Source organism: Eleutherodactylus coqui, chromosome 5 (genome assembly GCF_035609145.1).
Source record: "Eleutherodactylus coqui strain aEleCoq1 chromosome 5, aEleCoq1.hap1, whole genome shotgun sequence".
Classification (NCBI taxonomy): Eukaryota; Metazoa; Chordata; class Amphibia; order Anura; family Eleutherodactylidae; genus Eleutherodactylus; species Eleutherodactylus coqui.
In genome coordinates, this window is record NC_089841.1 from 173839247 (window position 1) to 173854702 (window position 15456).

The 15456-nt window shown below is 42.3% G+C and overlaps 1 protein-coding gene across 1 annotated transcript; it reads right to left on the bottom strand.

Annotated features, from left to right (window-relative positions):
* Positions 1-11262: 11262 nt before the first annotated feature.
* On the bottom strand, positions 11263-14993 carry LOC136628874 (olfactory receptor 10A7-like). Its single transcript, XM_066604968.1, has 2 exons — positions 14949-14993; positions 11263-12207 (listed from the first exon to the last, which is right to left on the bottom strand). The coding sequence occupies exons 1-2, from the start codon at positions 14991-14993 to the stop codon at positions 11263-11265; spliced, it is 990 nt and encodes a 329-aa protein (XP_066461065.1).
* Between the last annotated feature and the right edge of the window lie 463 nt (positions 14994-15456).

Sequence of the window (15456 nt, forward strand, 5' to 3'; positions counted from 1 at the left end):
CTCCGCCTGCTGAAAGAACTACAGTGGAGAGAGGACACGTCTGAGCCCCGGCAGCTGAAGGAAGGTGAGTATGTGGTGTTTATTACTTTTTACACTATTTTGTCTTGTTTTTCAGGGAAGGACTTTAAGTATTTTATATATATATATATATATATATATATATATATAATTACTGAGTGCCAGCAGCTAGATCCACTACCGAATTCTTTATTACCCGCAGGGCTTTAGAATTCCTTTGCTGCTTCTGTTACATCTGCATTCTTTATATTTAAAGCTCTTCCCTGAAAAACAATGCAGGGGTGCTGGCAGACCATTGTCTTCAATGGAGCCCCCAGCAGCAGCCGCGGCTCCATTGAAGGCAAAGCGTGCATTCCCTATTTTGCAGGCATGTCCTATCTTTACAGGCACACACCTGTAAAACACACCACATGTGAACACACCATAGGGAATGCAGTGCTTCTTATAGAAGTGTGTTTTTGTGCGCGCATATGCATGCACAAAAACACGCTCATGTGAAGCCAGCCTTAGGGCTCAGTCAAACGGGCGTTTTTTTTGTGTGCATTTTTCTTGCACAAAACACATGCATAAAAAAATTTATGTGACCGAAGCTGGCGTCACGCTGAAAAAAAAAACGCACAGTGCGGCGTGTTCTGCAGAACACAATAGCCCGCAATGGCAAGTCCTGCGGTTTTGAGAAAATTCTTTGCGAACGCAGATAGACGCATTTTAAGATATAGATTCCTATAATTTGCGTTGCGGAATTTTTGGGGTATGTAAAAATCAGACATGTGACCGCTGCCATTGAAAAGCATTGGTTCTAATTAGAGATGAGCGAGCGTACTCGGATAAGCACTACTCGCTCGAGTAATTGGCTTTATCCGAGTATCGCTGTGCTCGGGTCTGAAGATTCGGGTGCCGCTGCGGCTGACAGGTGAGTCGCAGCGGGGAGCAGGGGAGAGCGGGCGGGAGAGAAGGAGAGAAAGATCTTACCTCCGTTCCTCCCCGCTCTCCCCTGCAGCTCCCCGCTCCGTGCCGGCACCCGAATCTTTAGACCCGAGCACAGCGATACTCGGATAAAGCCAATTACTCGAGCGAGTAGTGCTTATCCGAGTACGCTCGCTCATCTCTAGTTCTAATAGATGCTAATTGCAAATGCAAAAAACATGCACACAAAAAAATGTCTGTCTGACTGAGCCCTTATATGGATATATTAACAGAAAAATTAAAAGTTATGGCTCCTGCAATTCAGCAATGATAAAAACTGAAAAATTAGTTGGCCATTATGGCGCAAACAAGCTTTGCCACTAAGGGGTTAAACAAGTGTTGAATGTTTTTAAAACCAGCAAATATGGCAACATATCCAATAAACGTGAATCACCCTTTATTATCAGTAAACCTGTTGTATCATTAAAAGGAAATGAATATTAGTGCACTGATAGAAAAATAAATACTAGTATTATCAATCATGTCATATACTTGGAGCTCCCTCTACTGGTATGAAAGGGGAACTTTTTGATTAGATGCTCATAAACTGAGGGGGGAAAGACTAATACATAATAAGCACTTGTAATGTGTCTCAAATAATAAAATATTCTAATTATGTTATATGTACATCACCCCAATCAAACAGAAAGACGCCCACATGCATAGAAAAACAAGAAGACAGCCCGTCCAAGGGTGGCAGATGAAATCTGTATACAGATTTGAGTCACATTATTATGACCGCCAGCTAATATCCACAGTTACGGTTGTGTGCCTCACAGACAGCAGCTAGACAGTCTGAAAGTGACTCAATAAGGTGTTGATAGGTATCTGGATCCATGTTGACTGCAGTGGATCTTACAGTTGCTGGATGGTGCATTGAGGAGGATCCATAGAGCGAACGTGACAATCGAGGTGGTCCCACAAATGCTCGATCGGGTTCAAGTCAGGGCAATTAGGGAGCAAGAGAAATACTTGGAAGTCTTGGTCGTGATCTTTCAACCACTGTCGGATATTTCCAGCCATGAGACATGTTGCACTGCCCCAGGGAAGATAATAAGTCAGAGATGAAAGTGACAGTTTAGTATAATACACTGCACTACATAATTAGTGCATTGTGTCATCTAAGTGATCAAACAGTCACACCTTCCAGTCCCCTCGTGGAACAAATAAATGTGATAAAAGAATAGATAATAAAAAATTTGTTTTCATGTACAACCCTTCCCCCAAAAAAACCTGAAAAATTGCCATTTTTCCTATTGAACTCCATTTATTACTGAAAAAAATTAAAATAAAACTCCACAAATTTGCTATTGACACATTTATAGTGGCAGATACTATAAAATTATTATGCTATTTACTCTGTATATGTTGAACTATGCTTAAAAAATAAAAACAATGCCAGAATTGTTATTTTTGATCATCCTGTCTAAAATAACCAAATAAAAATGAATCAAAAACTTGTATGTAAAAATTATGGCTCCCAAAATACAGTGACGCAAAATATAGCTAAAAAGTGTTTTAAATTGGGTATCATCTCAATTGTTTCGATTCATTGAATAAAAATAACATTCCATTTCTACCACTTGGTAAGTGCTGTAAAATAAAAAAACAAAGCCTGAATTGCAGTTTTTGATTACTAGATCTCCCAAAAACAATACAAAAAAGGGTTTCAAAAAGTCATGTGCATCCCAAAATGGTAACAATGAGAAAGATTATATCTGTAAAAACTAAGCCCTCACCCAGCTCCATAGCCAAAAATCAAAATACAATATCTCTGAGTATGGCAATGAAAGAACTAAAATTCTATGAAAAATGCTTTTATTTTGCAAAAGTAGTAGGAAATAAAAAAAAATAATATATATATATATATATATATATATATATATATATATACTTTGGTATTGTTGCAATCGTATTGACTTTCAGAATAATGATAACATATCATTTTATACTACAGGGTGAATGGCCTACCAAGAAAATAATCAAAAACAATGTCAGATTTCATGAATGGTTGAGTGCTGCCTCGGATCAGCTAAGCGCAGGGACGAATCGGAGGCAGCTCTCAGCTGTCATTTAATAGCTGAGAGCTGCCTCTGATTGGTTACAGTGCTCAACCAATCAGAGGCAGCCCATTCAGCAGGCGGGGATTTTAAATCCCCACCTGCTGAATACTACTGGGAGCAGTTCAGGAGAAGAGTCGGCTGAGGGCTGGACGAGGTGAGGATAGTTTTTTTTATTGTTTATACTTTCTTAGGGTGGTTTTCAGGGAAGGGCTTATATTTTAAGCCCTTCCCCAAAAATTACTTCGGCGCATGTAGAAGCACAGCTGCTCCACAAAGATCCTCTCATCAATGAATTCATGAATGGGTGTGAGTGAGACCTGCCTCTGATTGGCTCAGCGCTGAGCCAATCAGGGACAGGTCTGACTCACACCCCCTTCACACCCACTGCAGGCCAGCCGCGCTGAACTCCGTCTGCCGGGACAAGGTGAGTGTGTATATATATATATATTTCTTTTTTTTTTACACATTTCTGGATGAATTGCAGGGAAGGGCTTATATATTTAAGCCCTTCCCGACAATTCATCCCGCGATCGCCGGAAGCCCATTGCTTTCAATGGAGACGGCTGTATTGCCGGCTCCATTGAATTCAATGGGCAAACATCGTTCTTCTCTGCCACAGCTGTTACAGCTGTGGCAGAGAAGAATGATTTGTCTTCTATATGTTCCCATTGAGCGCATATAGAGAAGAGAACAGGAATCGCAGATCGCAGATAGGTGCGATCTGCGATTTCTGTTCTATAATTTATCGGACGAGCGCATAAAAAGCGCTCATGTGTCCGATACCATTGCAAAGGAATGGTTTTAAAAAAATCACCGGACGCATGCGCAAATCGCGTGAAAAAACGCCCGTCTGACTAAGGCCTGAAAGCAATGCAGTAGTTTAATGTCCCAATAAACTTACTGTATGTTTGGCCGGAGGCCTAGCCCTTGTCACAGCGATGCCCCACTTTAATTGGACACTCCAGATGATATGCCACAGAAATAACAGAGACGAGTCCAGTTTAGTTTAGCAATCTGAGAGTGAGCAAATTTACTAACTTTGGTATATGCAACAACAGGTTAACTTCATAACTTTCTGTAGACATATTTATCAGGTAATCAAGGATGCAGCACTAAGCAGGCAAGATACAGCAGTATTGACTTGATGATACTCTGACTTCAATGCTCTCTCTCTTTCTTATTTTCCTGAAGATCGATTTACTAGACAATTTCCCCACTAGTGAATTTAGATGAAACAATTAAGTTAGATTTGACTGTAGGATATTATGAAGCAGAGGGGCAAGTGGCTGTATTGCTAATTCTGGCTTTGACTTCACCGGGTAGCTATAACTCACTGTTACATAAAGATGGACCTCAGAAAGCATCTTCTGTTTTCTCTGCTGCAGGATGCCAAGGGAGTGGGTTGATCACCACACTGTACCTTGGGTAACGATAACTTGCTGAACTACTCCTACTCTCTGGCCACGGAACTGCAACCTTCCTTTTCTCACTCCTGGCTGAGTCTGACTAACTGTTCTCTTTCACTCTCTTTTATAACCTCCATTTCCTTCCCACACTTTCTGGATTTCTCCTGCATAGGGACTTTTAAAGCTGCTTCCCTGCCCTTGGGCTCTGCACCAGTAAGATTAAACCTGACTGTCAGCCAATGAGAGACCAGCTGACATCAGGGTTGAGCTCTATGCTTAGAGCAGAAGGGAAGACACAAGGTCTCTCCCACAGATGGCTCATAAGTTGAGTTTTTTGTTAGTTTAAGTGGTTTTGGTTGGGTAAGGACGGAATCTTAACTCCCAGCTTACTATGTGGCACTTGCATAGCTCTTCTCCCCAAAGGCACAAAGAAAATGCATAACATTTAATACAATAATGACATGAGAAATGTACTGTATGGTAGACAACCTGTAAGGAAGGAAATTTTTAAGGGTAAGCAACAAACATGGAACAACATTACTTTAGAGTCCTGTGCAAAGTTTAGCATGTATATCCTGGAAGAAAACATGCAGAAAACCACAACAGCTTGATTCTTGGCAAACCTTATGTTGATGCCATAGCAGCCACTAGGATATGCAAAAGTCTATAGGAAGCATAACAAGTCCACAAGAAGCATAACGAGTCCACAATGCGATGGTGCGGTGCACATTAGTAGCGTCTCTTGAAGGGGGGCAGAAGAAATTTAAGCATAAACAACAAAACTGGTAAGAAACTTCAAGTAGTCTCTAGAGGGACAAGTCTTAAACATTGCAATAACTTGTAACTGAGAACTGTAGGACACTGAGTAGTTTCTCAGGGCAACTGAGTTTGGTTATGGCAAATGTTGCAATAAATAAATAAAGGTATTTTCTGAATCCATAGGATTGATAAACTGAAGCTTGTAGAATAAGTCTATTCCAGAAATTGTGGTGGTGGTTGGTCACGTGTGGACCTGGCGGATCTTCTTAAGGTTGTGGCCAATGCTGGTATTCTTCTGGTGGTGATGGTGTTGGAGAAGCCAGTGTCGAGTTGGATGAATTGAATGAAGTGGAAGAACTAGATGGTGAAGAACTTGAGGCTGAGGGACTTGGCGATGTTCCTGTGGAATTGGGTGGTGGCGCTTAGTATAAGAGACGTGAGAAGGGATTCAAGTATGTTTGAAGTTTCCCGCCGGCGACTGCATACAGGTCAGCCCCTAATAGGGTGATATACTTTTTTGCTGCTGATATAACTTTATTGCTAATGGATTCAAGTACCGGAGCAATTGGGCTTCCAGGCTGAATAGAGACGGACATTCTTGGACTGATTGGGGAGTTCATATGGTGATTTCCTCTTCTGAATCTATAGGTGAAGCAGGTTGGGAAAGGCAAATTTTGAGGCGGTTACGGTGGACAACTTGGATCTTTCCATCAGGATGGGCTATACAGTAGAGTCCTTTTTGTGGGGATATGGCTGTGATTATTGTATAGGGGGTGAGTTCCTAATGGATGTCTAATTTTCCGGTACGGTGTTCTTTCTTTAACCAGACCCAGTCTCCAATTTGTAGGTCTGATGCATGGGCATGTCTGTCAAAATCACAAGCTTGTTTTTCTCTTCCAAGTGGGTGTTGACAATTTCTTGGGCCTCCTTGACTCTTCTTTGGTGATCCAGTAGAATTTGGGCATTGGGTTGTGATCATCTGCTTGGATTCCTAATTTTAGATCCGAGGGCAATCTTCCTTGGCGGACGAACATCAAATAGTAGGGGGTGTATCCTGTGGTACGAATTTTCTTGTAATCATAGGTGGTATAGAGGTTGAACAGGAGCGTATAATCAGGATAGGCAAGGATGGGGGGAGTAGTTAGCTTCTCTTTTAAGACCTGGAAGGCCTGCTATTGCTCTTATTTCCAGTTTATAGCAATGGGTCTACTAAAAGTCTTTTGTGTGCCCTCGCAAAAGTTCTTGTAAAGGGGCCGCAATCTGCGCAAACTTTGGGGAAAAAACGCCTGTAATATCCCACAAACCCTAGAAAGCTCCTGACATCTTTTAAGGTTTTAGGAGTAGGCCAATTCTTTACAGCGCTCACCTTATCAGGATCTGGGTATACTCCCTCAGCACTGACAATGTGTCCGAGATAGTGCACTTTAATTTTTCTAGCAGATGACATTTAGATGGCTTTATTTTCAAGCTATGATTAATGAGAGTCTGAAACACTTAACTGAGATGTTGGCTAAGCTCATCATAGGTTTTAGAGTAAATGATTACATCATCTAAATACAACAGGACAAATTCAAAATTTTATGGTCTAAGCACCTTTCCAAGAGTCTTTGGAAAGTGCCGGGGGTGTTACAGAGGCTGAAGGGCATGCAGTTTAATTCAAATAGCCCCATAGGGGTGATGAAGGCAATTTTTTCCCTATGCACCTCACTCATGGGTACCTGCCAATATCCACTGGTCAGATCCAAAGTGAAAAAATATGCAGCAGAGCCAAAAGCCATCAGACTCATCAATACAAGGGAGAGGATAGGCATCTTTGTGTGTCACACTGTTAAGCTTCCTGCTGCCATCCTTGTTCTTTACAAGTACGATGGGAACGGCCCAGGGACTATGGCTCTTCCGGATAACATTATGATCCTTCATTTCTTGGATCATATTCTTGACTTGTTAATATGAGGAAGGTAGATGGGGCCTATATCTCTTCTTAATAGGCACAAGGCTGTTAGTGGGGATAGAGTGGCAGAGGTCCTTGACCTGGCCAAAATCAAGGCTATGCCTGCTAAAAGCGTCTTTCTTTTCCAGGGCAACGTTTTTATTCCCTGCACTTGATCAAGGGATATCTGAGTATCCTAAATATGTAGTTTAGAGAGCCAGGAGGGAGCCTGAGTGGAACCTGCCTACACGGACTGTGCTCCTTGCAACACACTGTCAGTCTCCCTCTCAAACACATCAGTGGGCTCAAGCAGGGACACTTGCGCCACAGCAGTATATTTGCTCAGCTGGGCAGGGTATTTCCAATATTGATGAGGCGGACCAGCACCTACCCATTAGTCACAGTAGTCAGACTCCGGGGAGCCATTAAATATGGGTGACCATCTATGGGGATGGGCTCTACTATTGCTTCATAAGCACAGCCATGTAAGATTGGACGTGTCTGGCATCAGAAAACAAATTCAGGCTCCAGTGGGACTAAAACCGGTCTGATGTCCTTCATGCGGCCTCTTCCTACATGGCCCTGCGGACTGGCAAACTGCTGCTGAGCTAACAAGGCTTTTATAGTGGTCTTTAATACAGCTCGCTGGGCCTGGGACACTGCAGGCATATTACTCTGTAGCGCTTCCAATATCTCTGTATAACAGTTCTTTAATATGTTCATGCCCAGCGTGATGATTGGTACATTCTTGTCAGGCACATCTACCACCAGTATTCCTTGCTGGTGTAGTTCCGCTTTCCCAGCTACAACAGTCGGTTCCCAGTATACCACTATAGGTATGGACAGGCCGTTGCTCACCACAACATTAATTAATTGTTAAGGTGGACAGCTGAGAACTTCCAGGGACCAGTATTTTTCAAAGTCACGCTTGTGGAAAGTGGTGACTTCTGAACGAGATCAATGAGTGCAGGCAGGGGCATACCGTTCACATATAACATAACTACTGGATGGGGATCTACATCTTTAGAAATGCCCATTGCCACCTGTGGACCAATTGTCTGTCTTCCCAGGCAATGGTCCTTCTGCCCAGTGGTTGCCCCTTTAAACTGTAGCATGTTTGAATATCCCGTCTATTTGGACGGCAATGCTCATAAAATGGCAGTGAGGGGCGTGGATAACCTCCGGCCTAGCCCATGCAGACCCTATCGTAACTGGCGTTCGGGCAGTAACGGCTGGAGCATTGGACGTGAGGTTTCTAGCTCGCTAACTTTCTGACACAGCACGGCAATGCTGCGAGTCAGCTCTGTCATTTGTTTCGGCATCTCTAATAGTGGAGCAGAAATATCTCTGCTAGATTGCTCTGCTTGCCGATATACGTCACGCTGATGGGGGCGGAACAAGCTTTCATCACTCAACACATTCATTCCCGTCTTAGGCTCCTCTCCCTCAGTGGTCTGGGGCTTCGTACCCAGAATAGTAATGCCCAGTTCTTTAAATTGCAGAAACGTACTATCAGGGTGCTGCACCAACAGCATCTTTAACTAGCTCCTGAGAGTCTCCGTTAATGAACCCTCAATAAACTGTTCCCTAAGAACCTGATTGGCACGAGTGGCCTCTTTAGGGTCGGCCCTTATTACGGCATTCATATCTTCCTGCAGGGACAGTGCATATTTTCTTAGTGTCTCTCCCACTTTCTGTCTTTTGTTAAAGAAGCTTTTCTTTATCTCTGACACGGTGTGTTTATCAAAGATAGTTTTCAGCCTATTCATAATCTTTCAACTTCTTTTTGTACTAGCCTGACCATGTTTTGATTTCTCTGGCAGCGGGACCTTCTAGCTGCCCTATGAGAATTTCTACTTTCTGTTCCATAGTGAATACAGATGGAATACTGCTCCCATTTTCCCCTTAAATTCTCTAAGAGTGTGGCTCTTGCCACTGTATTTGGGTAGCCACGGAGCTCCTAAGCAATAGGCATGGTTAGCGGCGCAAAGCTAGAGGTGCTAGCAGCAGGAGGGCCTGATTCTGCAGGCACCATAACTGGTGCAGCAACACCTGGTTGCCAGCGGGGTTATTTTCAGCAACTGACATCTTAATTTTCAAAATCTAAGGCACAGAAGGAACTATCCTGTTTGTAGGACGCCAAGAATTGGGGGATGTAGCACACCAATAAACTTACCGTATGTTTGGCCGGAGGCCTAGTCCTTGTCACGGTGATGCCACACTCTAATTGGACACTCCGGATGATATGCCACAGAAATAACAGAGACAAGTCCAGTTTAGTTTAGCAATCTGAGTGAGCAGATTTACTAACTTTGGTATATGCAGCAACAGGTTAAGTTCACAACTCTCTGTAGATGTATTTATCAGGTATACAAGGATGCAGCACTAAGAAGACCAGATACAGCGGTATTGACTTGATGATACTCTGATTTCAATGCTCTCTCTCTTATTTTCCTGAAGATTGGTTTACTAGATAATTTCCCTACTAGTGAATTTAGAGGAAACAATTAAGTTAGATTTGACTGTAGGATATTATGAAGCAGAGGGGCAAGTGGCTGTATTGCTAATCCTGGCTTTGACTTCACCGGGTAGCTATAACTCACTTTTAGATGAATATGGACCTCAGAAAGCATCTTCTGTTTTCTCTGCTGCAGGATGCCAAGGGAGTGGGTTGATCACCACACTCTATCTTGGGTAACAATAACTTGCTAAACTACTCCTACTCTCCGACCACAGAACTGCAACCTCTCCTTTCTTACTCCTGGCTGAGTCTGACTAACTGTTCTCTTTCACTCTCTTTTATAACCTTCCTTTCCTTTCCACACTTTCTGGACTCCTCCTGCATAGGAACTTGTAAAGCTGCTTCCTTGCCCTTGGGCTCTGCACCAGCAAGATTAAACCTGACTGTCAGCCAATGAGAGACCAGCTGACATCAGGGTTGAGCTCTATGCTTGGAGCAGAAGGGGAAACACAGGGTCTCTCCCACAGATGGCACCTTCTGTGTCCATGGACGGAATACAGACAGGCGAAACAGGACAAGTGTACCATGAGTGCTCTGTATGACCCACTGGGCCACTACAGTAGCATTGCAGACCTCTGCCACAACTGGTGACGGCTGTGGAAGGGGATTCTTTAACCCCCATGGGGTGTCCGCTCATCACTGAACACTTTGACAGTGCTGTCAGTGTTCAGTGATGAGAGGACTCCCCGCAGGGATTCTTTATGCATGCTGATTAGGTCCATGCTGCGCATGAGAGGCAAGGGATGTCCTATCTTTTGCAGGTGCGCATATTTTGCCCCTGTAGAAGACGGATATCTGACCAGTGCCATAGGGAACCAATGGTTCTAATAGACGCGCTTTGTATGTGCACATAAGTGCGCACAAAAAAATGCTCATATGACTGAGCCCTTAAAGCGTACCTAACTTTTAGCATGACTTTTTAGAGTAAGCTGCCGTGTACATGAGAATTATCACTATTTCTGGTCAATAAATGACATGTACCCTGCATTATTTATCAGTTTTCTCCTCTGCAGAATGTATATGCAATTCTCAATTCTTTATGAGCTTGTTAGAGACTGCTGTTATGCTGTGTGTTATAAACTGTACGTGGAGAAAACTGCAGGATTCTAATCTCTGTTCATAACATGCACACAGAGACATAGCATGCTCATGTAGGACACTAGAGAAGTACGAAACAGTGTAGATGCGATTCTACTGGCTATAACGCACTAAACAATCATTTGCAGGCTGCAGGCACATCTTTGTGAATCTATCTCCATGTAGCAACTTACTCCTCCTCTCTTTTCTCCATTGAATTCTATGGGCAGCATGAGCCCTCCCTCTTCACTTCATGTTCTCAGTTTTGTTATTTCTGTTACTAGAGAAGGATTTCACATGATAACATGCAATGGACGGTAAATTTGAAAAAAGGATACCCATTTTAAAAGGGATTTTAAAACATTTTTGGTAGTTATCCCATTGGCTATGACATAAGCACAAGATGTTTGAAAAGTTAGTGACAGTTTAATTTATTTGCATAATATGAAAACAAGCTTCTAACAGATTATTATTATTCATGTAGATTAGATTTGAATGTAGCATTTCTTCCTATGTACTAGTCTAATTCTGAGTGTGAACAAGTCTCTTAAAAACTCTTTTCATTGCTTTTTTAACCTCCACATTTCTCATACTATAGATCAAGGGGTTCAACATTGGTACAAAAACTAAGTACAGAAGGGACAAAGCTTTGGCCCTCTGTGAATCAATAGATTTAGTTCGTACATACGTTACAGTAGCTGTTCCATAAAATAAACTGACAGATGTCAGATGGGAGCCACATGTGGAAAATACCTTACTGCGTCCAGCTGCTGAATGGATTTGAAATACAGCTATAAGGATACGTATGTAAGAAACAATGATAAGTAAGAACGGGAAGGGTAGAACAAGGAAACTATACACAGCAATGGACATTTCAAGACCAAATGAGCGAGCACAGGCAAGTTTCATGACTGGAAGAATATCACAAAAGAAGTGGTCAACAATGTTGGAATCACAGTATGGTAATTGAAAGACCAGCACAATATTGGTCATTGGTAGAGTCATCCCGCCTAACCATGATGCTATTGAAAACTGTGTACACTTTGCTTTGGTCATAATAGTCATATAATGAAGAGGATGGCAAATGGCCACATATCGATCATATGCCATAAATGCAAGAATGAAGCACTCAACTGCACCAAGGAAACTGAAAAAATAAAGCTGAGCAGCACATCCAGCAAAAGAAATAGTTTTATCTACGTGCAGAAAATCTCTAAGCATGCGAGGAACTGTACTTGAAATATAGAAAAGCTCAGTGATAGACAAGACACAGAGGAAAAGATACATAGGAGAGTGAAGCTGAGATTCCAAGGTGATTGTCAGAATAATCATAACATTTCCTGCAAAAGTAAAAAGATAGATTAATAGAAAAAAGCTGAAAAGATATGGCTGCAATTCACTTGAAAAACCCACAAGAATAAATTCAGTCACTTGTGTTGCATTTATTTTATGTAAAGATTCCCATTCCTGTGAAGAATTGGAAAGGGAAAAGTTATTAACAAAGAGTTGACTTTTAAAATGTAGATCTTACATGAAATTATTATGTCATTAAAAGAAAATATAATTAATGTACAGATTATTCTCTCCTCAAAGAAACATTTTTCTCCATTCTTCTTGGACAGCATTGTGTAGTGGTACTTTATTATATTAAGTAGCAAACAGAAATGCTTAATAAAAGATCTAAATAAAATTTGTAAAAACTAGGTTGACCCGATGTTTGCTATGTGAATATAAAATGTTTGGGGAAAAGGTTGTAAATCTTTTAAGAACTGTCAAGCCGAGAATTCAGCTTGAACTGTTCGCCATCCATGGCTTGGTCTTCCATGTTTTGGGGACATGGCAACAGTCAAACTGATAAGCACTTCATGTGTACTTCGTTTAGCAATGCTTGACTCTCTCTAGCGGTGCTGTTGGCTGAAGCGCAATAGTGATGCTAGACTTAACATAGGAACTTTGATCTAGCCTGACAGGTCACTCAATGTATCAAACTCAAATTTTATGATTTTACGGCAGTGGTGAGGATGTAACTAATCTAATGACACCAAAATTATCCACCAAAGGTCACGCAAAGGGGTCAAAGTGTGGTGCAAGAAAAAGCCAGTAGGCTTTTTTATATTAGATTGGAAAAATGACTGATGAATGAGCAGCACATTATCACAAGATTTTTGTATTAGAAATTGGCTTTCACTGCACCACTGGCACCGACAGCTTCCAGGTACTGGTGTATCTTGTCTCCACCGGAACTATGGGTGGAGACCTGGGATTGGGAGGGTTGAGTTATAGTCAACACCTACAGGCTACCTGGACATAGGGTGAAGAAAGTGGCTGACAGCCGCATAGGTGACTGGGGGACAGCGGGTGGGGGAAGGGGACACAGACAAAGATAGAGCTGGGGGGGTGGCAAGGTAACAGCAGGACGGCGGGTGAAGAAAGAACCTGACGGGGGCCGGGGAGATCTGACAGCCAGCGGGGGACAGGGACTGATATCAGGGCTGACAAGGTAGCAGCGTGGCCACCTTCAGTGATGGCAGAACACATTACAGCTGACATGGGAGGCCGAAGGGGAACTGTCAGCCAGTCCTAGTCCCAGGCGCCCAGCACATCAACGGAGCACAGCGCAGCGCCAGAGTAGGTTACAGGTGTCTGTCAGTCTGGTCCTCGGCACACCAGCAGCTCCCATCTCCACTGTCACAGTCCCCGGCACCCTGGCATGTGTCCAGTGATGGCCCCATGGTCAGTCTTCCTGCTGGCCTTCCCCCTGTGCTCCCGGGTCTGCTGTCACTCTCCTCCCCGCTGGCCTCCAAATAATGGATGGATGGCCGGCCGGGCAGCAAGTAACAGTGGGGTTTGGACAGCAGAGACCAGGAGCCAATCAGCAGCTAGGGGCGTGATGGGGGCATTTCCTCCAGCTAAGGTCAGTCTGCTCCTAGCTGCTGGTGGAGACAAGATACACCAGTACCAGTCTGATGTGACATCACGATGTCAGCAGCAAACAACGTACTACGACACATGTACAGTGTCAGAGCAGGACATCAAGGGGAAAACCTCTCCCTTCTGTCTTTGAGCTGATTGGCTGGCTGAGGATTCTTTTCTCAGAGTGGGCCTTCTCACTTCCGTCTACTGCTAATGCACTAACATCTGTGAATATCTTTTCTTGGCATTGGGTCATCTCTATTGAGCAGCGCTGACTGAGTTTAATGTTCATACCCTTCAGTAGGGAAAATGTTCAGTGGAAGATTATTGCACTGAGTTTTGTTGCTGGGTAAGTAATACTCAGTGAAACAATCCAGCTGTAATGAGTCAGCTTTGACATAGGTTGTTGAATAAAATAAAGAATAGGATGATCCAATATTTGAACCTCAATATTAGAAGAGGCTATGGCCTTGGGCATTAGAATTGATCATTGTATTCGAGAGAGAGTCTGTGAAACAGTGCTTTTTGAGTCTCCCACTTTATATGCCTTGCTTGCAACTGACAGTTTCGATGAGCACATGCAAACAGAAAAAAAGGGAAAGACATTTTGAGGGAGTTCTATGTTTATATTGTGGCCAGAAAGGTCATTTAATTTTCAATTGCCTAATTGTTCCAAGAGACAAGGTGTCGAAAACTTGATGGATACAGGTTGCTTGGTTAGCGTTTTCCAAGTTCATTTTCCTGACTACAGATAATGGCAATGTTTCTGTTTGTTTTCCTAGATTGTGGTTCAGACATTAATCTGATTGATTTTCAGTTTGATGTTGATGCAGAATTTAAAATTGTCCCTCTCATAGATCGCATTCCAATTTTTGCCTGCCACATTATTGATATTATTTACAAGTGGAGCCACTAACAAGACCAATCTAGCTTTAACTTTGTTGCTACTTGTCCATTCAGATATAGACTCACTTTGGGTTATGGTTTATTGTCTTAGTGCATAATCCCTTCAGGTTATAGAGAGATAACTATAATTCATTAAATTCTGATATATTACAGATTTCATGGCTCCTTCAATAATGTCACATTGGCCCACATTTATTAATCAGTTTATGCAAGATGCTAGCATAAGCAGAGCCCCAAATCGCAAGGGATGTTGCATGCCATTTTACATATGTTCCATCCTTATTAAAGAAGTTTCAGTATTTTAACAAATTTGTGACCACTGAAAAAACGAGCCAATGTAAAAAATAACAACATCACTGTAAAAATAATAACACATATAAATGGTTTACCATGAATCGGAGCTCCCAGAGGTAATTTGCATATTCCTGGTGCATTCTGGGAAAAGTGAAAATATGCTGCAAGCGAGAGGACCGCTGGGTTTAGCTGGGTCTAGCTGCCTGGAGTACATCGCTAGACCGTGTACCTCACAATATGTAAACGAAGAAGCTGTCTGCAGACCTGACATAACCAAACAAGAGGTGTGCTGTCTGCTAGATGCACAAATCAAAAATGTGTCTGATAGGCTATCAAAACATGTATTTCACTGGGAAAAATGGAAAGTCCTACATCTGGGAAAGAGTATATTTAAACTCATCCAGCAAAAAAACACCTTACACAGCATGATTGACACAAAAAAAAATGTTAGGGGTCTTTGAATACAGCGATAAACAAAAAATATATTAAAAAAAAATTTAAAATGTACAGGAAAAAAAATGTATATAAATTTGGTATCATGTAATCAGACTGGTCTGCAGAATTAATTTAACACATATTTATACTGCACAGTGAATGCCATTC